General features: G+C 35.0%; 2 protein-coding genes across 18 annotated transcripts in view; both read right to left on the reverse strand.

Moving 5' to 3' along the window:
* Positions 1-2670: 2670 nt before the first annotated feature.
* Positions 2671-4225, reverse strand: golt1a (golgi transport 1A; the record flags this gene model as incomplete). The annotated part of the gene is made up of 5 exons (XM_081358292.1): positions 2671-2712; positions 2813-2876; positions 3079-3257; positions 3898-3989; positions 4201-4225. The coding sequence occupies 5 exons, from the start codon at positions 4223-4225 to the stop codon at positions 2671-2673; spliced, it is 402 nt and encodes a 133-aa protein (XP_081214418.1).
* Positions 4226-8232: 4007 nt separating this feature from the next.
* plekha6 (pleckstrin homology domain containing, family A member 6) overlaps positions 8233-24768 on the reverse strand; it is a 112717-nt gene continuing 96181 nt past the window's right edge. For 4 of the 17 annotated variants that reach the window (XM_081358249.1, XM_081358244.1, XM_081358245.1 and 1 more), the window contains 15 exons: positions 22468-22536; positions 22250-22330; positions 22013-22162; positions 21777-21872; positions 21125-21236; positions 19882-20018; positions 18306-18488; positions 17253-17328; positions 16783-16886; positions 16403-16555; positions 13919-14068; positions 13658-13791; positions 13139-13281; positions 12305-12392; positions 8233-10499 (listed from right to left, as the gene is read on the reverse strand). In XM_081358249.1, the coding sequence (XP_081214375.1) occupies positions 12307-12392; positions 13139-13281; positions 13658-13791; positions 13919-14068; positions 16403-16555; positions 16783-16886; positions 17253-17328; positions 18306-18488; positions 19882-20018; positions 21125-21236; positions 21777-21872; positions 22013-22162; positions 22250-22330; positions 22468-22536 (1674 nt within the window). In that variant the 3' untranslated portion in view covers positions 8233-10499; positions 12305-12306. Of the gene's footprint in view, positions 10500-12304; positions 12393-13138; positions 13282-13657; positions 13792-13918; positions 14069-16402; positions 16556-16782; positions 16887-17252; positions 17329-18305; positions 18489-19881; positions 20022-21124; positions 21237-21776; positions 21873-22012; positions 22163-22249; positions 22331-22467; positions 22537-24768 lie in introns of all 17 variants that reach the window. The other 13 variants (XM_081358248.1, XM_081358235.1, XM_081358241.1 and 10 more) reach the window with 5 other exon arrangements.

Genomic DNA, 24768 nt, shown 5'->3' on the forward strand with positions numbered 1-24768 from the left:
GATATATTTTATAATTTAACTTTTTTTTAACAACATTATGAAGTTTTTCCATAAAATTATAAACATAACATCTGTTACTGCAATAGTAAATGTTGTAAGACACAGATTTTAAAACCTCTACAATGCATCTAGAATCTTAGATGGCTATTTTCTTTTCAGTTGCATTGTCTTTCGATGCCTTAAGACTAACACATTTTAATATTTGCTATATTTTTTATATATTTATTAGAAGTTAATTCCAGTTAACACAACATTAAACTTACCTTTTAAGTAATACTGAAAATGCACTGAAGAGTATGTGTCTTGAATCGCCACTGACATCATCAAAATGATGGTAAGTAGCATCATTTTGAATGTGTTTTGAACCAAAATTAGTTTCTGTAAGAAAGAAATGTATAGAAACCAGTACACATGGTTGTTTTCTGAATCATGGGGATTTATAAGAAGACTCATTTAAGAGATCACACGTTTCTCTGTATCTTTTCATACTCGTGAGCTCAGACACACACATTGCATTTTTAAATTTTCAAAACATAATTCAGTATGATAAGCTTCTTTCCTTACTGGAACAAAAAAAAAAAAAAATGTCCTATCATTGTATTGCCATTCTTGTGCATACATAATGTATTGTAGGGTTTACAAGGATCACACACACACGCGCACTCACACACATTGGGTTATCACGGGGACTTTTCATATACACAATTATTTTTATACTGAAAAACTGTATATTCTATCCCCTAAACCAAAATATCAGCATTTTTACATTTTCAAAAAACACTTAGTATGATTTACATGCTGTTTTCCTCTTGGTGACCAAAAAATTTCTACAAGGACAAGGATTTCGGATACTGCCATTTGTCCTCATAATACCTCACCCCCCCCCCCCCCCACACACACACACCACACACCCACACCCCACACCCCCCCACACCCCCCCACACACACTCAAACACACACTTCAAAGAGAATTTAAGTTATCAAAAGCATCAGAAATCAGCCTTTCACATTCTGTTTTTCTCCTATTCAGTTTTTTTTAAATTGAATACAATAATATCACCTAATCAGATATTTTGTGACCAAAATGCTGCTGAGCAAGGATAAAAAAAAAGCATTGTAAAAGGTGCGTAAGAAAAATGAAAATCATTCTTCAAAAACCACAGGCTCAAATTGAACATGGAATTAGCGATATCAAAATGTGCATTCATTTACATTTTGAAAAGCATAGAAACTACAAAAAGTGGATTCTTCTTTAAAAAGCATCACATTTAGTTCACATTCAGACCCTTTTTGGTTTGGTTTTACCTGCCTATACAAAAACATTGCAAAAATGCATATTTCCAGTGAACGCAGGTACTGATTAAAAAAAAGAAAAAAAAAACGTCAATAAACTGTAATCACATTGTAAATGTAAAACCGTCAATCAAACCATCCAAACCCTAGACTTTAAACAGACCATCACACAGAATGTATAAATGTGTCCTTACACTCCCTAAGGACTTCAAATAGACCATCACACAGAATGTATAAATGTGCGCTTACACGCGTACACTAACATGTATGCAACTATCAATGCAAACATGAACATTTCATGGCAGTGGGAGAATAAAGTAAATGGCTTACCTTTACACCTGCTGGTATGGAGGTTGTGTTTGGTTCACACAATTTTCAGACACAATTTATCTTTTTCATACAACATCACCTGCGTCATAGCCTCCCCGGTGGGTGGGAGACCTGCATAAGCTTCCCTTCTTTCCCTCTGATCTAGTCTTTTTGCCCCTGGGAGGGTCCACCACCCATCCATTTCACCGGAACATTCCAGAACCACAAAGCCTTTATATATTTGAACTCGATATCATTTGATTTTCAATGTGAGGGTAGTTCATTGAAGTTGGGGGGAGCAGACAGATGGAATAGAATTGAGATGATTGGAAAAGCACTCCTCTTAAATATATATTCATAACTTGTAGCATTGAGAGCAGGCCAAGAAGCTTTACAAGATCACCAGACATTTTATTTTTGCTTGAGTTCATCGCAAGAGGGAAATGTAAAAAGTACAGATCAACGTATGTCTTGCGCTCATCAAACCCTCATATTGCAGCATATATATATATATATATATATATATATATATATGCTGCAATTTGAGGGTTTGATGAGCGCAAGACATATATATATATATATATATATATATATATATATATATATATATATATATATATATATATATATGCTGCAATTTGAGGGTTTGATGAGCACAAGACAAAAATATAGCTTTATATATATATATATATATATATATATATATATATGCTGCAATATGTGGGTTTGATGAGCGCAAGGCAAAAATATAGCTTTTTCCATAAAAAAATAAAAAAAATAATATATATATATATATATATTTTTTTTTTTATGGAAAAAGCTATATTTTTTAAAATAAATGAACACAAAAATAACATTCTTAAGTTGTTATATAGTAGTTTCTTAAGTTATTAGGACATGTTGTTATAAAAATGTACTAAAATATTAAAATAAAATAAACCACACAACTAACCATCATATACCTTAGTCCATGTATATATATATATATATATATATATATATGAAAAAAAAAAACTAAAATTTTAACAGTGCACTGCAGCAGCACATCCAGATTTCCAACATATGCCCTCACACCATTGAGGAACTACTTCCAGATAACTTGTTTAACATCTGAAAGAGAACAAAGAAACAACGAGGAATGTTAAGTCAATCCTGTTTAATTGTATTGTTGTAAAAAATAAATACTTTGGTTAAATCTTTTGCTCCATACCGTATTTAAAAAGGGAATGTTCAAGACTGTTGTGAGAAATCCAAAAGCCATTGGGAAGAATGACCTACAAACAATGCAGATTTGTGTTATTTGTCAGTTTAGGAGAGGAACGATCCAAGAATGATGCCAATTCAAACAGACAAATAGCATGTATTTAGTAAAAATATAAAAGGTTTCAAAATGCGATTAGGCAAAATGCATCTTGGTTGGTTTAAAATGAGGCGCCTGGAATGCCCCGCATGGACATGATTCAACTGTTTACTCACTTAAATAGAAGCACAAAGCCATAGGTCTCCACTAGCATGCCAATACGAGGCCATCTTAGTAGAACTAAAGCCACGCCTCCTAGAAAGAAGGCGGAGCTTCTGAGCTTCTGTCTCTGGAAAAAGAAGTGGACTGTCCTCCTCAAGCCAATGATGAAGGCCAGACCAGACAGAAACAGAATCTGAAACACGAGAGAAGGAAAATGTTCAGAGAGTATACAAAACAAAGAAATAAACTTATGTGCACTATACCGATTTTTTTATGTTTTTGAAAGAAACATGCACACCAAGGTTGCATTTATTACAATACAGTAAAAACTGTAAAATTATGAAATGTTATTACAATTTAAATAACTGTTGTCTATATTATTATAAAAAAAATGTATAGTCATTACTTTAGTATCACATGATCCTTAAGAAATCATTCTAATATGCTGACTTCTGATTTTCAATGTTTAAAAAATTTGTGCTTCTCAATATTTTTGTTTAAAATATAGCTTTTATTTGAAATATAGGTTTATATAACAATGTTAAAAATATTTTGCATGCATTCTTGCAGAATAAAGAAAAAACACCAAATCTTTAGAATGAGATTGTATGTCATTTTCTGACACACTTACAAGTGATTGTAATTCATGTATTTGGGCCTTATTACCATTTCTGGATTTAAAGTTTGTACGGAATAGATTAGCTGTGTTTAGCAAAAAAAAAGCTTCATATTTGGTAAAAGTGACATATGGTTGGGCAGATCTCCAATTTTTAGAACTACCCCTTTTAAAAACCAAAGATGTAGCTTGTTGTGTCATTCATTATAGCACTTACATTACCAAACGCCAACAGGACCGAGTCAAAGTACAGCATTATTCCAAACAGCACAAAGAACATGCCGAATCCTGACAGACCCACACCGATTTCTAGAATCCAGTTAGAACAGATTGTTTAGCTATATTTTTAGTTAATCAAGCAATCGTTAATGTAGTCATTTAAAAGGGATAACATATTCTCATTCTGTTTATCAATTTACAATAAAAGTCAGAATGAACATACCAGTGTCTCTGTGTTCAGTTGTAACTGCAACTCATACAGCGGTTCATTTATATTCAGTGAAAGAAGAAAGACACTCACTCTGAAACTCAGTGATTGTGATCATGGTTTCCCCTCTGTTGTCTTTCTTGGCTCAGATGTCCCGGTTTAGGTTCCTTGGTTTTTACTGGTTTGAACGTTTCCCATAAATACTTGACTTTGAACCCTACCGTAGGGTGAACATTAACCAAACGTATTAGAATGATGATCACTTTACCTCTGCCCTTATTTCCTTACCTCACATCCCACAATTTTTTTTTATTAATCTCTAATATGACCGCTAATGCTGCCAAAAAGTACACCCTAACACCTTTCACAATTTGGTAATATCCCCTGTCCCCCAATCTAAATAATTGGAGTGTGTAATGTGCTTTACTGGCATGACAAATAATTGTATATTCATATTAGCTGTGTTCAGAAGAAAATAGTGCAAAACAACATGTGTAAAAATAGTCATTTTATCAGAGACCCTCTTGGTAACTATAGTTAAACAAAATTCTGGCATAGGCCTACTTGATTCTGACTTGTCAAGAGCGGCATTCAAAAGTCAGATATTTGACTAATATTCCCCGTTGCCCATGTATGGAACCTTGTTTCTGCCACAGAATAAAAAAATAAAAAAGGTAAATGTGACTATCTCACAAATATGACTGAGTTTATGTCTAACAATTCTTACAAGATATAAACTCTCTTAAAAGATATAAACTCGCAGTTTTGACTTTTTTCCATACGCTTTTCTAAAACGTGGCGACGTCTACTCAGAATGCAATGCTCAATGACATTGTTTCTCCATTCATTTTCTCTATAGGAAAATTGATTTTGAACAATAACTTTAAACCTTTAAAGACAGGCCTAGTATTAACGGCAGAATTCTTAGTGAAAAACCCCATTACCACTAAAGCTGTTAAATACACAGTCTTGTCCTTAGAGTTTTTTCCTAATTTCTAACACTTTTTTGCTTCAAACCAAAGTTTGTAATTTGATTCACCTTGTAGCTGATTGGCTTAGTTCATGGCTTATAAACCTTTAACAAAGACTTAAAAAATGTATGGAAAAAATAAAAGGGGGCGGGAACTGTTGCACTCATTGCGCATTCCATTTAGTCACCGCCATCATGTTTTAAAACACACTCATGAGCGTACAATGATATAAAAAAAAGTTTCATTTTACCAGCTTGGAAACAACACAATGGTGAAAGTGAAAGTAAAACTCAATGAAATATTGCACTTCATTCGACATACGATTTTTTCCACACGTGAGAGCGGCTACGGCAGGTCATAACACCGGAAGCGTTCACCATTCTAATGTGTTTTTATCTGTAAAATATGAATTTTCACATATCTATTTACTCAGCATTATCTCTTGTGGAAGTAGGAGCAAATGCTCAAATGCATTTTGCTAATACTTTACAATAAAGTCCCAAACATGAATTAACAATGAGTTTTTTGAAGCATTTATTAATGTCACATATTGAATTGTTCATGCTAGTTCACATTGCGTTAACTAATGCAAACAAATAGAACTTTTGATTTTGAGAATGTATTTGTAAATTTTTTAAATTAACATTGACTAATATTAATAAATGCTATTGTTTATTGTTAACAAATGAAACCTTATTGTTAAGTGTTACCAAGATCTTGGTAACAAAATATGTCTCTTTCTTCCTCTTTCCGTCCTGCCATTGACCTCTTTTTTTCCTTTATCTTTTTGTACCTCAACCATAACCCGTTCCCCTCCTGGCATCTATTGAAACAACCCCCAACAAGCTCTTTATTTTCCATTACACAAATCCCTCCTCAGTCTGTGCACTCATTTGTCCTATCCTCTGTTTAACAAATGCAACAAAGTGAACTGTCCTTTACCCAACTGATCTTACTTCAATGCCTTAATACTTTCCATTAGAATGTGTATCATAAACATATTAACATACTGTTTGCTTTACAGCAGAATTTGAATTTGTCTCACATTTGATGATGTTTACATCGATTGCTTACAACTACAAGTGGCGCAGGAATGATTGTGGTCATAAATATGATGGGATTTCTATGAAAAAAAAAAACATGTTGGAAAGATGGGTAACACTTTAAAATACGGATCCTTCGTTAATGAATAACTACACAGGAACAAATGAGTAACACAATATTAACAATCTAGTAACTACAATTAACTAACAAGTAACTCTGATTAACGAATTAGTAAGTAATAGCACACAGATTTAAGTGGTAGTTCACTATTAACTAATCAATAACTACTATTTTTCAATACTTCCCAGAGAAATAATGAAAAAATTTCACAATTCATGCAAAACTAATTCATAACTAATGCAGGACAAATTACTAGCACTAGATTAACATTACTGCTAGATACTGTACACTAATTATAAATATGTAATAGCGTAGCAGACTTATGATTTGGGAAAGCTGTCAATAATTAGCCTATGCACTGCTGTCTTTTAGAGAACTATTCATAAACTAAATAATTTTTAAGAATTGTTTTTAGAAATGCACTTGTCTGGAACACTTACCCTGTGGCCGATTTTCCGGCATTCCTCTGGACTGGCTTTGAATAACTAGACTCATCATGGTGAGCACTGGAACATACTGAGTCATCAGCCATCCAAATACCAGTTATTTTATTATAGCTTGAGTCATTTGAGACACTGGAGTCATTACTAGATAGTTAACATGATCTTCACTTTAGAATACGGATCCAAATAATTAGTAGTTCCTATAGGGGTATGTAGTAACACTTGAGTCATTACTAGTTAGTTAACATGATCTTCACTTTAGAATACGGATCCAAATAATTAGTAGTTCCTATAGAGGTATGTAGTAACACTTGAGTCATTACTAGTTAGTTAACATGATCTTCACTTTAGAATACGGATCCAAATAATTTGTAAGTCCTATAAAAGTATGCATTAACACTTGAGTCATTACTAGTTATCATGATTCCATGCTGTAGTTACTAATGAAGAGCCAACCCGAAAGGGTAGAATCATCTAATCATTCACAGGATATATATACACACACACATATATATATATATATATATATATATATATATATATATATATATATATATATATATATATATATATATATATATATATATATATATACATATGAACAAAGAGACATACATAAAAACAATTTTGAGAGGTAGGTTAAATAATAAAATAACTGGTATTTGGATGGCTGATGACTCAGTATGTTCCAGTACTCACCATGATGAGTCTAGTTATTCAAAGCCAGTCCAGAGGAATGCCGGAAAATCGGCCACAGGGTAAGTGTTCCAGACAAGTGCATTTCTAAAAACAATTCTTAAAAATGATTTAGTTTATGAATAGTTCTCTAAAAGACAGCAGTGCATAGGCTAATTATTGACAGCTTTCCCAAATCATAAGTCTGCTACGCTACTACATATTGATAATTAGTGTACAGTATCTAGCAGTAATGTTAATCTAGTGCTAGTAATTTTTCCTGCATTAGTTATTAATTAGTTTTGCATGAATTGTGATTTTTTTTTCATTATTTCTGTGGGAAGTATTAAAAAATTGTAGTTATTGATTAGTTATTAGTGAACTACCACTTAAATCTGTAAAAAATTCAGTAGTTCTCTGGGAAGTATTAAAAAAATAGTAGTTATTTATTAAATCTGTGTGCTATTACTTACTAATTCGTTAATCAGAGTTACTTGTTAGTTAACTGTAGTTACTAGATTGTTAACATTGTGTTACTCATTTGTTCCTGTGTAGTTATTCATTAACGAAGGATCCGTATTTTAAAGTGTTACCGAAAGATGCATTGACTGACGTCTGGCTCAACACTATGAGTTTCTTTGTGGAGTATTCCATTTCCAACTGCCAGAACAAGAGTAAGGCCCTGTGTCCACCAAAGCGTTTGTTCACGTGGCTGGCGTATTTTCCCAATTGTTTTCAATGGGAGTGCTATTTACCTCACAAGTTGACCTCTAGAAAGATTTGCCTGTTTGCGAAAAATGAATGAAGAAAAGTGTCATGTTTAAAGGATGGTTGTTCTGTGTTTAAGGTTCAAAAACTGATACGAACAAATGAAGGTTTTAAATACATTCGCTTTATTGCATGAGGGTACTTCTAAAGCAAGCACATGAAGTATTAATTTGTTTGATTTGCATAGCTCAAGCAGTCTCGTTTTTTTTTAACTTAAAATAGCAGTAAATATGACATACAGTGTTTTGATTTAAAAATATTTACACAGAACAATGTGCTTATTTTGAATTAGATATTCCCACTTTATACGCTACATATTTTATCAAATATTAGACATATCTGCTTTGACTGTCCAACTGCGACTTTTGACCATTTTGTCCAATTACATACAAAATAACACTTAAACAAGGCCTTCAAAAGGATGCTGTCAATAAATTAAAAATATATCAGCCTCAATTCCCCATAATACGTCAGATCAAAACTCTCTTTAATCATTTTATAAATGTAACCAATCAAACCCTTATTTATACATCATAGAAAAATATGCAAAGCACTGTTCTTGTTTTTCTCTTTCTGAAAAATGATAAAAATAGATCTCTGTCTTCCCCTTCAGGGCTGTTTTTGCTTAAAAGTGATGGTGAGTAATCTGCTTCTCTGAAACTTGTCTTTCATTTCCAGATCTCATACTGTGTTTTTAGCTTGATTAAGGTTTTTTTTTTTTGGAATAAGAACAAAATAATATCCATGACTTTACCTGACGGGAGAAATAAAAATGACAGTATTTTTCAAAAATATTTCACAAAAAATCTCATACACAAGCGAAGGCCAGTGTTTAGTCAAGAGTCAGACCTAAGACAGACTGATTTCATGTAAAAAAAAAAAAAAAAAAAAGGAAAGACAAGCAGAAAGCACAGTATGGGCTAACAACTTGCATGCCATTTCAGAGGTTTCGATATGATGAAAGATCAAAGTACAAAACAGGAGATTTTTATTGTTTGGCAAATTGTTCTTTACTTTACGATACATTATAATCAAACTGCTTGATTACAGAGGTAATTACCAGTGATAGAAAAATAATCCAAAATATTGTTCCATTTAATTCCATGTCAATCTATATTTACACAAAAACTGTGCCACAGCAGAAAAAGAAAGCCAGATGAATCTCTAAATGGCACACTGATCCACAAATAAGGGCTTTGCTATTCTGTTGGGGCAACAGGTTCCATAATTTAAAGTCAGTACTGTATATACAGGCTGTAATGCAAGTTGCTGGCCCCGCATGAACACGCATCGTTTCAACAAGCAGACTTACAACTCTAAGGACACTTCCAATGTTTGGGCTTCTTTTCTCATTAATCTAACACACACGCTCACAAGTATTTAGGTACCATTATTTGGTAACAACTGTCCTAGCAGTAAAAGCACTATGATGAGTCCACATGGCTTTGATGCAAAGATTAGAGTAATAGTCATATCAATATATATGCTTTCTTTATAGATACACACGGTACTTAAAGGCCTGACAATGGTTTGAGAGACTGCAATGCTGACGGGACGAGGGTTCTCAAACCCTATAGTGAAACCGGAGAGGACTGTGGGAAAGAAGGAGGCCAGGAGGAGTCACAGTGAGTCTGGCCTAAAAACTGATGGAGGGGAAGTGCCCAATGCCAAGTCTTCTTGAATCAACAACATCCTTTGGATCAAAACAACAACGGTCTGCGATTGTTCCAAGTTCCGATCGAGGCTAGTGTTTTGAACACAAATAATTATCATACCAGCGGTTCCAAATCTCTCTCATGATGACTTGCTGATAAACTGAGCTTTGACAACTTTGCTGTAGTCCTTGGTCTGGTTTATACAACTTCCTCAAGCATGGCTATTTTCCTCTGGTCGCGCTCTTTCCTGTCACGAACGTGCTTGTGTCTGCAGAATCCACCCTGAGCAGCTGTAGCATGAATTTGCTGTGTGTACTCCAATCACTTAATGTGACAAAGAGCAGATATGAATCTGTAAACATCGTCCACTTCCTGGCTAGTTTGTAGCTTTTTGTAATATGACTGCCATCCTCCGGAACCAAGTCAAAACAGTTGATTAATTCAATTACGTTGCCTAGTTCTGCTGTGGGTAACGCACTCTGAATACGGAGAGCGCGCAGATGTGGAGGCAGATGACCTCGTGAACAACCCTCAGACATCCAAACATATTGAAATATTTCTCTGCTTGGTATTGTGTAAGTAATCAAAAGAAATACAATGTTTGACGAAGGCAAAACATATGTTCTTGGTGTTCAGTGTTTTTTTTCCATCTTTTCTTTGTCTGGTGGACACTCAGAAGGGCTCACCGTCAAATTTGACAGCTGCAAGAGCTTGAGCTGGGAAAATGTGAGATGCGAGAGAGAAAAAGAGAAGAGGAGAATAAATGTATTGTCAGAAACTGTCATATTTCTTTAGTTTAAAGAACTTCAGCTGAACGTTTTTCAAACACAAAAATGATACTAAGGCCAAAAACACACTCTGTGGAAGTATGTGAATGTATTAGCATGGATAGTTCACCAAAAAAATGGACATTCTGTCATCATTTATTCATTGGTCCAAACCTGTATGATTTAGGCTACGTTCACACTCAGTCAAAATCCGATTATTTGTCCATCCAATTGGAAACTGAAACAGATTTCCAGAAATGCGATTTGAATAGGATTTCAAACCACATATAAATGTAGCTCGAAACGGATTTGTAAAAATCTCATTTCATCTGATTATTTTTGCCATTCACACTTGCTAAATCTGATCGGATTTCAATCGGATATGCACAAAAAAAAAAAAGGATTTGGAATGAGTCTGAATGAGACTTTCTTCTGAAAAACACAAAAGAAGATATTTTGAAGAATGTTTCAACTGTTTTTTCCGTACAATAAAAGAGTCCGAAATAACACTAAACCCCATTGGCTTTCATTGTATGGACAATTTTGTGTTACACCGAAGAAAGTCAACAAGAATTTTCAGTTTTTTGGTAAGAAAATACTTCAAAATCTGTCAAAATGTATCAAACAACAATTTAAAATGCAACATTAGCACTAGCACTAGGGGAACATTAGTGTACATATGTGTACAAATTACTACTCAATAAAACATTTTAGAGCTTGGCTTAACTAGAAAAATGTATAATGTATTGTATTCATTATAAAAAAGCCCATGTAAGTTATAAGATTGTATTAATGTATATGAGGGAAAAAAATGTTGTTTAGGGTGGGAATTAAAATAAAGCAAAAAAATTAAAAATATAATATATTTCTTGTAATACTACTTTTGTCTTAAATCACCTTTAGTCATCTTGAAGTTTGCTCTAATGGGCCCCAGACCCTTGGTTGAGAACCACTGAGTTACATTAAACACACTGTTTATGGCAGGGCCTATATAATTAAAATTGACTTATGTTTATGTTTATAGATAGCTACTTGAATAATAAGGTCTGGCTTAATGGCAATGCAAGTTAAATACATTCAAAGGGTTTTACACTTTTGCAATGCGTCTGGTTAAACATTCGCATCTGCGTTCACACACTTGTGTTGAGTATGTTTCTGGCCTAGCAGTTAATAAAATTTCACAAGCGTTGAAGCCGAAATATCAGCATCTGGTTTCCATGTGGTTATAGCAGTTAAAAATGCACCTTAATGAACCAAAGGAGAAATGTAGGGTTTGCAAAGTCCACTGTAGATCATATGATCCACATGGTCCAAATGTGCAATTTCAAACACCAGGCCTTTCAAAATTCTTGTCACATGTTTTTTTATCATCACTGGCTAATGTCATGAGCTGATTGCAACTTTTAGGTTTACTGTTAGTCTGTTTACTCTTGGTGTCAAAACTTGTCCATTGGAAAAAAAGAAAAAATATACTGTACAGAATGAAAGCCAGTCAACTCGATTGCAGGATGTGTTTGTGGAGTAGCCATACTGTAAATCCTTGAATAAATATGCAGTTAATTATTTTCTGTTAGAAAAATACCAAAACAGGGTGGTGTAAACACCCCAATATTCTGAGCGTTTATATTTCTAACTTTACTGAAAGTAAAATAAAGCAAAGACAGTAATGAGTAGGACCCAGGAAGAGAGTTTGTGTAAGGAACTGGAAGTGAAAGGAAGGGGGGGGGGGTTGTTGTGCAGTGGGCGGGACTCACCTTCACACACTCATGATGTGGGAGTAGTCAGCAGAAGGGGGAGGGACCAGGCTGGTTGGGGAGGCAGGGGGACTGGGGACGCACTGGGCTGCAATGCAGTGGAATCATGGGGGGAAAATATCAAAAGGAATGTATGCCATGAAGCAACTGAAAAAGGATTTGTGGGACAGAGAGGTGATCATATACTATCCTCTCATGGAGCCACAACACAGAAGGTAAAATGAATCCATGCTAATTGTATTTCTGACTTAAAACAATATGGAATAAAATGAAAGAAAGCTATGAAGGAACGTCAAATGCATGATCCTAAAATTAGCATGAATTTTAGCATTTTGGCTGCTTTTAAAAATCTTAATCTAGCAAATGAGATCAAAGGCATGTTAAATTGAATATAAATTATGTTTGTCCTCTCTGCCTTTGTCAATTCATATGTGTTCTGATGTTTAATGATTTAGTGAAGGTAACAAACCTGAATATATTCATAGTCATTAAACTCTAGAGCAGTTTCCCAGTGAATCAAAATGGAATTAGACAGTGTGCTTCAGTACAGAGGTCACACATCTAGATGTTATCTAAAAGCTTCATTAATATATTGCAAATGCAGATTGTGATAATAAAAATAAATCACATTATCATTTCCTTTTGCAAAATAACAAATCTAATAGTTCAAAAAATAGGTATAATTAAAGTGCAACCTCAGCACTGAAGTGTGGTGAAAGTGTGCATTGAGGACATTGAGGAATATGTGACATTAGAAGGGCATGAGGGTCAGACAGTGATCAGAGAGTAGGGGTCACAGTTCGCCAGGCTCCTCTGGGCGGCAGGCTTCCTCACCGGAGAGCAGCCGGCTACGGCGGGACGCCTCGGCGGCCAACGCGCAGGAAATCTCGATGCGTTTCTCCTGCTCATGAAGCTGCTGCTCCGGGTTACTGGATCCCTCCACCGGCCCGTCCAAAACTGGCACCACATTTTGCAGGCTGGAGCAAAGACAGATCATCCATTCATATACAATAAAGAATACATATATATTTCCACAGATGTGATTAAAGTCTATTTTTTTAAAGGCTTTACCTAAGAGGAAATACTGTCATGATTTACTCAATGTTGTTTCAAACCTATTACCTTATATTTTCCAAAGAACACAAAAGTAACAATTTTAGCCTTTTATGGTGTGTTTTTGTACTTGTATTTTCACAGCTTGACCTCGTTTTAAAAGTTTAACAGTCCCAATTTGTTCGGCAAGTGCTGCGTATGGTTTATGGCAGTATATCAAATGGGTTTGGATCAGACAGAACAAAAACAAAACGAAGGTTACTGGGTGTGCATTAAATGAGGACATGATGTGCATCATACTTTGATTTGGCAATCAGTGTCTTGATTCTTTCAACTTTCTTCTGTTTTTCCCGCTGCTCTTCTGGGCTGAGCGGTGTACTGGGCTCAATGTCCAAGTATCGCTCAGGGATCAGGACTTTATCTGGCATTGACAACTGAAGAAACAATGACACAAAAGTCCTTGCATATCATTCACATCAGCCATTATAAAACAAATGTAAAATTGCTGGATGATGTAAAAAAAAGTGCAAATCAGTGCTGCCATGTGTCCTCTAGTCTAACCTCTTTATTGAGATCCAGGTCATAGTGTTCGGGCTCCACGTGTCGTCGCAGGCGAGCAATTTCTTGCCTGGGTGACTCCACACCACCTCCCCTCACGGCCGCCTCAAGATCCTTAATATCCACCTCATCAGCTGTTACTCTCCTCCGCACCTGGATAACAGGAACAACAAGTGGCTCAATTCTTGAGTACACTGCAAAAAAATCTATTGTTTTCATATCTTGAATTACTTTTATTTGTCTTACACCAATGGCAAATCATTTCATGTTTTAAGCATATACTTTATGGAACCCAATCAATGTATTAATTATTATTAGATACATAATATATCAATTTACTTAATTTACTACACTCTTAAAAATAAAGGTTCTTTATTTGGCATCTATGGTTCCATGAAGAACCTTCAACATCCATGGAACCTTTCCATTGCATAAAAGGTTCTAAGCGCAAGTAGTTTCTTTAGATTTTTTACCCTTAAATGCATACCTCGGGTCTTTAGTGACCCAGGACGTCATTCACTACCCTCATCCTCATTCATTTTTTTAAGTTAGACATCAATCTTCTTAGTATTCCTCAATCAATTCATTATAAACAATATAACAAGAATATAATAATAAAAGAAGAATAATACAATTATAAAAGAATGCCTGTTTTCCCACAAGGTGGCAACGTCTGATACACAATGATGAAGTGATGTTTCACTCATAGTTACCGCAGGCAGAAAACAATAGAATACACAAGTATGAAATACTGAAATGGCTCAGCGATTTACTGCAAAGCAAGTACTGAACGCAATGAAATACTAGTGTCACTGTCACTTAATGCTAGATCTGGTAAAGTAGCTGACAGCGATCAAAATATTGATTTTGAAGACGTTGAAAATGATAGTTTTGAGAATATGTTTGAGATGGTGAGGAAATGAGCTCTGACAAGGACAGTGATGATGGTATAAAACATCTTCTCAAACTAAACCCTTCCAAGCTTCAAAAGGTATCAAAGTGTACTTTATTTTATTCTTCTGTAATTGTTACTCTAATATCAGAAGTATAATAATATAATAATCAAATATATCCTCCTGGGACCCAGATTTTTTTTTTTTTTTTTTTTAGTTTTTTTCCATGTCATCACACTGTTAAGAGCACAATAAACAAATGGTAAAAAAACATTTTTGCAAAATAATATTTTATTCATAAGTTATGCTATGTCCTCTGTAGTGGACGCCAGGACTAAGTTGTTTAAAAAATAAAATGACATGAAATTATATGTATAGGCAAAAACAATGGGACTTTTTTTTTAATCACCAATAAATTTGGGGGTTTCAGGATTTTTTCAACCAAAATTTGTATAAAGATTATTCTCAACTATGTTATGAAAGAAATACCGGAATGAATTGATACACCATTTTACTTTATGCAATATGTGGGTAAAATGTCCATAAATTAATATTCCCATTCAATGCAATGTATCTATACACTGTATCTAATGTGCACCTTAATGTGTTCTTGGAGCAACATTTAATGAAAAAAGAAGTGTAATAATTGGAGTAATAATTGGCAATATTTTAATAATAATATCTAATATTTCATAGTAATATTGATGTATAATTTATTTCCATATTCACTTGTTGTGTCTCACAAAATGCCTGATAAACATGATTTAAGTCCTGGTGTCCTCTACAGTGGACATGTATGAAATCAATGCCCTGTTCTGTAACAGAAAATATTTTTTTTATTTGAAACCCCTTAACATTTTCCTGAGATGTTGTTTTATGAAATACAATTTGAAAAGTAGTCCAATTTAAATTATAATAACAATATAATATCATATTTCCATAAGAATGCTACATTTGATCACTAAATTAATGTCAGACATTTTTAAAGACCAAGGAGAAGTTGTTTTCATGGTGAAACCTCCAAACATTTCGTATCTCTGAAAAGTCCTGAATGTGCTCTTTACAGGACACCCAGGTTGTGTCATGTGACATGTATGATGTCAGAGAAATTCACTAAAATATAATGTCCACTACAGTGGACAAAAGTCTATTCTTGGGTCCCAGGAGGATATAATATATATTATCAGGATAGGAAGAGATCCATGCTTGTTAGATATAGATCCACATCGCTAAAGACCCGAATATGCAATAATGATTGGCCAAACAATCATGCATTTAAAGTTAAAAATATTCTTCACACTAAGAGAAAAAAATGGTTCTTTTAACAACTGTTTACTGAAAGGTTCTTTGGGGAACCAAAAATGGTAAGCCACTGCTACTTTTGGAACCTTTATTTTTAAGTGTGTAGTAAAGTAATTTTATTTCAAGTTGTGAAGTGCCTAAATGATCAAAATTCAATTAGTAATAAATTTGACCCTTATAAAAAGTGGGAGTAAGAATTCAACTCAAAAGCATGAGCTACTGGTAATAAGATGCACTGGTAACCAGCTAGCCTTGCATAAACTCATGGTATGTTTAAGAGTATGACGCTAACCACTCTGTAGTTAGTTGAGTTGCTGGAGAGGTTGAGGCTACGCCTCTTGTCTCTGACGGAGCTGCTCTGGTTTCTTCGTATCCTCTCGTTCTGTTCCTCCACGCTCATTTTCGACTTCACTTCTGCTGGGAACACCGCACTCTTTGGCCTCTCCTGGGACACACATAAAACACCATTATAGGCTGTATTTATAAAAGACTACTTATAATGCCACATAGTCCTATTCATACTGAATCTAAACATATAATTTGGATCTGTAACCAATTTATGTTATAAATTGGACCTACTATATTTTATAGTTCATTATACTTTATCATAAAATGCATATCTATTGTTGAATAACTTTTACATTTAACAAACAATTTACGGATTTAACCTACCCTGGAAATGTGACCGTTGGACACCTTCCCATTCCTCCGTTGGATGGCATCAGAGTTGTTTTTTTCTTCTGAAGGCGACTTGGTCCTAGGTGGAACAATTCCAACTGCGAGGAAAAAAGTCAGTTATACACTATATTTTAGACAGGCGCAATTGTAAGGCAATACAATTTTGTTGGTTCCTTCCTAGGTTTATCAGTTGGCCATTCTATAAGCATTTTAGAATTCATCCTAGAATTTTGGGATTTTAGAATTTAGCTTTGTAATACAAGATTTTAGATTAGTAATTTGTATATTTTAAATATTGGTCTATTTTTTGTTTAAAATCCTTACATTTTTTAGTACTGATGTTTCATTGTAACAGCAAAATAATTCAACTGTTTCAGGAAACTGTAAAAATGCTAAGGTCAATGAACAATAATAATAATATTCCAGATTTATCCCCAACTTCCATTCACAGCCATTCTTCTTACCTTTATTCTGGTTGGATAGCCGGTCTTGCTCTGTCTCAAAGTCGCCGGTCTTTTCTCCCTGTGAGTTGTAGTTGTGCTGAAACAGAACATAGCAAATATAAACCCTGATAAAAAATATCCTAAAGGAATACACAGGATTGCTAATTGAATTTCTGTCATAATTGAAACCAGCCACTCCAAAGGATCCTGACAGGATTAAAAAATAAATAAATAATAACCCTCTAAGAATCAAACTGAGAATCTAGTTGTTAAATCTTATTTGATTCTTAGCAGATGCTTAATCTGCTCCATTTGGATTAGATTCATATTATGATTTAAATGCCTTCCCATACCTACATTTATCACCTAGGGAACCATTTCCCACAAAACCACCCGCCATTTAGCACAGCTTTTAGTATTTCATTACCCTAACAGTTTTCTTAGCATAGATGAAAAAAGTATATATATAAAAAAAAAACAGTCAGCATGGTGCACAGTGGGGGCTTCTACAGGTTGCTCAGTAGCGTGATGAATCGCATCCTGTAAATGCATGAAGCTGTTTGAGCGAATATGACTATACGTAAAAGCAATGGAAGCATTTCTACAAACCACAGCACTGATAAACGCAACACTAGCACTGACACAAGCAAGCACAAATTAAAATGGGTACTAAAGACAAAAATGGTGCAACTACACAAGTCTGTACATGAGGGAATTTGAGCTGTCTGCCAGCACACACACACACACACATTAGAGGGAAAATGGGAACTGTTACGGAAGACAAGCTACTCTATCTGATTCATTTATTCCAGTATTTTCTATATCTTACAACAGATGTTATATTGTGATGGCGTTTGGTTTGAGATGAAGTGATAAATGACAAAATGATAAATATGTAAAAGCAAACAGAGATGATATAAAGTTAAATAGCACAGCAGAAGGAAAGGGAAGTTATCAAGTTAATGAGTGAGCGTGAAAAGGAGATGTTGTTGAGGTTGCAATAATGATGATGGAAATGGACACAGTGGAAGTATGATTCCTTGTTCTCGTAGTGCGGCCGCCTTCCTGAGGTACCTTTCTGCTGCGGAATTCTTCCTCGTTCTTGTAGCCTTCGTGCTGGATGCCTGAATGGGGGCCCATACTGCGCAGCCAGGCATTGCTGTCTAAGGGGAGGGGAGGGACAGAGGGGGGAAAGGACTGGGAGGTATCCAGGGGCTGGTAAGATTTAGGAAGTGGAGGTCTTGGAGGACCAACCTCCTGTAGTGGAAAGGCAGGAGAAAACAAACAAACAAAAAAAAAAACAAGGAAGTTGGGAAAAGAAAGTAAAGTTTACGGAGAGAAAAGGTATAAAGCAGAAGGGAAAGAAAGGCAGGGAGGAGGAGAGAAGAGAAGGAATGGAGAGAGAGACCACTGAATCAAGAGCGACTAAGCCAGGTGGAGGGCGGAGAGAATCATGGGAAGCATATTGGCATGGATCCCTCACCACAAACGCTAAGCAACACTGACCTGCACACGACCCACACATTAACTTCGCATTTTGATACTGTAAATCACTGCTAGCAAAGGCAACTTGAGTGAGTTTAAATGGCTAAGGCCATTTGTTTTAACATGGAAATCCTTTGTGACCTAAAATTTGAAGTCTGAAAATGTGCAGTTCAGTCAGGGGCTGATTTTTTTGAATAAATGGTATGTGCTAGAAGCCAGAAAAGGCATAAAACTCTGGGTATATTTTGGAAACGTATCACTGTAGGAGTGGGTCGCCTATGAATACTAGCAAACACGCACAACCAAACGTTTAAGAGTGACTACAGCTAAGTAACAACAAAAAACAGAATCGTACAGCCAGAAAACAGGTATTAGACACAGAAATCCCATTTCAGGCCATTTAATCATTATTCAATTACATTAATTCAATTCCTGATTAAGCTCATTGTGCTTTATCTTATGCTAACAAGCTAATTGAGAGTGCAACAGTGCCCGTCCACATTTTCAGTAGCCTTGGTTCCAAGAAGTGTTTCGTTTAGGAGTTATAAGCCATGGACCAAACCAACCAGCTATGTCAAAGGTGCAAGACTGTTTATTTAACAGCAATCCCATAAAGCATTGCGAATTACACAACTGAATTAAAAACACTGGAGATTTTGAGTGATTTTCTGTTTTTGAGCATGCTTATTTAAAAAATACATTGAAATAATGCAGGTTGATGGCTTCAACAAAATTATATACCATTGATTTAAAAACTTCCCTATGAAAAAAATAAATGGGATTTTTACTTCCGTAACCCCACCGTTGCACTCTATTATGGAATCTTTTAAAAATAAATGTCTTTTGAAATTACTACCACGCCTCCATGGCATTGGACTATGGTTAGGGTTTTCTTTAAATGAGCCCAGTACAGCAAATATTAATTATTGTGAATAAGGAACAAATCATGCTGTCCTGAATAAACAAAAAATAGCAAATCCTTCGAATGTAAAAGCTAAGTCCTATGATCAGCCTAGATTTAATTAGAGGAAACAGAATAATTGAATATCCCCTTCTTCATTTAAATGAAATGTTTTGGTACTAGAGAATATGCTATTGTATTGTTTTCTGTACTCTGTAATGAGTAACAGTGCCTTTCATTGAAGAATAATGGTGTGTGAAATACCTCTGTGGCCAGCTGTTTAGTGGGAGAGGCGTGAGAGCCAGGGACTGGAGAGAAGGGGCTGAGAGGACTCGTCAGACTCACTGAACTCAAGGGACTTGCAGGACTGTTTGTGCTGAAGGAGCCGGATGCTCCACTGGCTACTGGAGACAGAGACAGATAATAGAGTTAAGGACCTACAATATGTGAGGACGTCAAAACTAACCTAATATTCTTCCCTGTAATGTGCTCCACTTTGCTGCTGTTGTATTCTAATAAAACATAATCAAATCATAAAACTAATGATGTTTTTTGTCTGTTTCCCAGTTATTTAGTCTGTTTCACAATGTATGCACAAAAGTTATGAAAGCGCTGCAGGATAAAAATGGAAAATAAAGTGATTTCTGATTTATTGTATTGAGAATTTCCTTTAAAGTCATGAAACGGAAGTAGCAATCGTTTTTTCTTCTCTTTTGTGACGTTTATCCGAGTGAAACGGATTCTCGAACAAGAAAAAAATGTAGGACAGGACTAGATTTGACTGGTTTACAGGTTGCAGTTTTGTGGGTCACACATTAAAAGTAACGTGAGATAAGTAATTAGATTACTTTTCCAAGTAACTAGTAAAGTAACGCATTATTTACTCAAATAAGTAATGCAAGTTACTTTGTTTTCCCATTTATTGACTGACAACTCTCTTGTCCCATGTTGAGAGAAATTGGGGATAAAGGTGTAGAGGTGTAAACATGATGGTTTTGTAGTTCTAGACTAAATGTGAACATGCATTTACTCATCTCACTTGCACAAAAACTGTGAGATGCACAAAGATTTTTTATCTCACTTTATTACCCAATGTAATTGCTGCTGACCTTCAATGATCCCATTGAACCATACTAATAAGCAAAAATGACTTTAGATAAAAAATGGAGGGCAGAGACTTGGTTCTATCCATTGATTGTTGATTGGAAGGAGGAAGATCTGAATGTGAACTTTCAGATCATTTTAAGAAAGGTTTGGTGTTTAAACTGACTAAATGATTGGAGAAGTCTGGCGTACTCACCAGAGAGAAGTCTGACGTTTCACCGGAAAATACAGTTATGAAATTTTGATTAAATTACAAGCCAGTTGGAACAAAATGAAACGCATTTAGAAAAAAACTAAAGGGTGAATTTTCATCTCATGCCGACTTTAATGTTCTTCTTCTTTCCTACCAATTTTTTGCCGTTTTTAATGTTGCTGAGTTTATGTGTGATATAGATCATCTGACCTCTGTGTTTGGCCGTGTCCGTTCCACGAGACGGGTTGTTTTTGTGCAGCCCCTCCAAGACATCCTGAACCCTCCAGAACTCTTTCTGAATGTGCCTGTGTACCAGCTCACTCTGGGAGGAGAAGAGATTCTGTTAGACAAGCTATTCATTGAAACAGAAAAGACACATGCATTATTGAATAGTGCTGCCAGGATCATTATAAAAATGCATTTTTATTCACATTAATAATTAATAAGAATCACAAGCCATTCAATTATTGATTGCACAATTAATTTCCATTTAAATAAATGTGAGCAGTCCTTGCATTTGCATTACTAGCAAATAAATAGGTAACTGCTATGGATCTTAATTTAGTATACCGGTACTAATTAATTCTGTACATCAAGGTCACATTTTTTACTATGATAATGCCCACATCGCACCACCCATTATGGATAAAGGAAAATCAATCATGTGAAAATGATCATGCTGAATGCATGATGCAAATGGATAATTGCATGTGCCCGTGAATAAATGATCTGTCTAAATGAAAAGACGGCAGAAGTCATTAAGGGTTTGTAGTATAGGAGTTCAAGGTTTCCAAGTAAGTAATGATGATGTTGAAAACATGAGCGCCGCTGATCATGATGACAAACATGGAAATCAATATACCTGCCCTCCAGCGTTCAGCTGCTCCCAAAGGTCACCATGGATGCTGTTCACATCATCCTCTAGGGCCTCGAACTCCATTCGGGTGGTGGTCAGGGCCTGTTAAGACACATGCAAAGAATATTTAAAAATATCTATTTTCAAAATCATACAATTTAACATTTATTCAATCAACAACACTAGCTTTGATAATGTGCTAATGTGTTTTCATAAAACTGTTAAATTGTCTGTTTTCTTACACTGGAGGCCTGAGACAGCTCTCCTCTGATGTTTATCAGCTTGTTTTGTAGACTCTCCTTCTTCAGCTGAAGTTTCTCCATGGCCAGCGGCTGGTTCCTGTACAGCTCCATCTCCTGATGTGTGGCCACCAGCACCCCCTCTAGACTATCCTGGAGATTGCAGAAGACATTCAAGTAATGTTTGGTTTTGTATTTTTATATTTTATGGTTTAAGTATATAATTTAATCAGAAATTACCTTTTCCATTCGCAAACGATGAACTACAGTCTCCTGCTCTTTCACAAGACGGTTCTGCTCACACAGACGGCCCAGTAGTTTCTGTACAGAGACAAAATGAAAGTTCGTGGGTCTGTTATGCGAATGACAGTGAGTTATATGTATGAGTAATATGTTTGACAATGAGTTATAAATGTGTGCACCAAAAATTATGTCTTTGATCATACAAATTGACTTACACTGGTTTCAATCTCATTAATCTTCAGTGTGGGATGTAGGTCACCATACACATCATGAAATGGAGGCACCTATAACCAGAGAAAATAAAATGAAAATGGAAATATTAGTGAAAATGAGTCTTCTGATTGTATATACACTACGAGTCAAAAGTTTTGGATCGGTAAGGTTTTTAATGTTTTTAAGAAGTAACTTCTGTTCACCAAGGCTGTTCACCGTTTATTTGAAAAAAGAAAAAGAAAAAAAAAAGTAATATTGTGAAATATTATTACAATTCGAAACAGCTTTTTTCTATGTGAATATATAGTAAGGTGTAATTTATTCCTATGATCAAAGCTGAATTTTCAGCGTCTTCAGTGTCACATGATTCTTCAGAAATCATTTACATTTTTATTTCAGGATTCTTTGATGAACAGAGAGTTCAAAAGAACAGCATTTATCTGAAATATAACAATAAACACTACTGTTCAAAAGTTTGGGGTCAGTAAGAATTTTTATTTAATTTTGGGGGGGGAAATAAATCAAATAAATTAATTGATTAATTAAATTGATCAAAAGTTACAGTAAAGACATTTATAATGTTACAAAAGATTATATTTCAGATGAATGCTGTTCTTTTGAACTTTCTATTCATCAAAGAATCCTGAAAAATAAATTATACACAACTGTTTTCAACATTGATAATAATAATGAATGTTTTTTGAGCATCAGATCATCATATTAGAATGATTTCTGAAGAATCATGTGACACTGAAGACTGGAGTAATGATGCTGAAAATTCAGCTTTGATCACAGGAATAAATTACACTTTACTATATATTCACATAGAAAAAAAGCTGTTTGTAATAATAATAATAATAAATTGTAATAATATTTCACAATCTTACAGTTTTTTGTATTTTTAATCAAATAAATGCTGTCTTGGTGAGCAGAAGAGACTTCCTTTAAAAACATAAAAAATCGTACCGATCCAAAACTTTTGACTAGTAGTGTATATATATATATATATATATATATATATATAAAGAGCATAATATTATTAATATTAATAATCGTTTTAAATAAATAACTTTTAAAATAAATAAATAGATACATTATTTATTAGCCATTGCAACGTGCTGTTTGCATTATTCAGCAACAAAAACCATCCCAAATGCTGTGTCAATGATAAGCCCCACTGTGTGAAGGCTATATACTGAACAATGGCTTTCTTGCTGGATGATGTGAATGGGTAAGACACACACACAGAGGACAACGTCAAGACGACACGACGCACAATGACTACACAATGGAGGGTGTGATATAGGGCAAACAAGCACTGGAAATGGTGGGATTCTGGCACATAAATAAAGCAAAAGGGCTGAAAACCAATCGAAAACCAAAGACAAACTGAAGATTGTGGCTTAACTTGTATCACTGAACTTGAAACTATCACTTAAACCTAAAGCACTATCAAAACATCCAACATGCCACATCGACCAGGAAGCACAGAGAGAGGCAGGCTCCATTACAGCCTCAGAACAGCCTCGTTTGAGCCTAACTTTGCCGGAAAGAGACTGAAATGAGGTTTGGTGGTGCAGGAATACCAGGTAGATCAGCAGCCTGCCTCTCTAGAGGACTCTCGACTCTCTTACTTGTGAGAATAGCTTTGTTCGAGGAGAGGAACGCTCAACCATTCTGGTGACCATGCCGATTAGGTGATCACCATCTGTCATCTAGGGCAGAACAAACCATCATTCATCTGGCTATACACCTGACTTTGAATATGGCCGACTTCGATGGAACCTAACTTATACTGTACTTCACAGCAGGTACTGTAGAAGAGAGACCGGGGCTAGTTGTCACATTATTTTTTTTCTATATTAGGTACACTGCCGTTCAAATGTTTTTACACTACAGTTTAGGTCGGTAGGATTTTTTAAATGTTTTTGAAAGAAGTCTCACTCGGGCTGCATTCATTTGATTAAAAATAGAGTAAAGATTTGGAAATGTTCTTTAGTTCCACAACTACATCTTCTTGGAGATAAATCAGTGGTAACCAACCAACCATTTATCGAAGAAATTTCATTTCACAGTAGGTGTGACAATGTGCCTCTGAAAATGTGGCATCCTTCCCAAACCTGGCATTAAAAATAATAATTTCCAGAACTGACAAAAAAACAAAACAATTAAAGACAATTAAAAACCACTGCTAGAGTAAACACATATTTGTATAGTTGAACTCTTGACTCGAAACCTTACAACCTTGTTACAGCTTTCCCATGTGAAAACTACGAAGGAGCTATATATAGCAGTTGCTGCTG

The sequence above is a fragment of the Scardinius erythrophthalmus genome (assembly GCF_964197995.2).
Source record: "Scardinius erythrophthalmus genome assembly, chromosome: 25".
Classification (NCBI taxonomy): Eukaryota; Metazoa; Chordata; class Actinopteri; order Cypriniformes; family Leuciscidae; genus Scardinius; species Scardinius erythrophthalmus.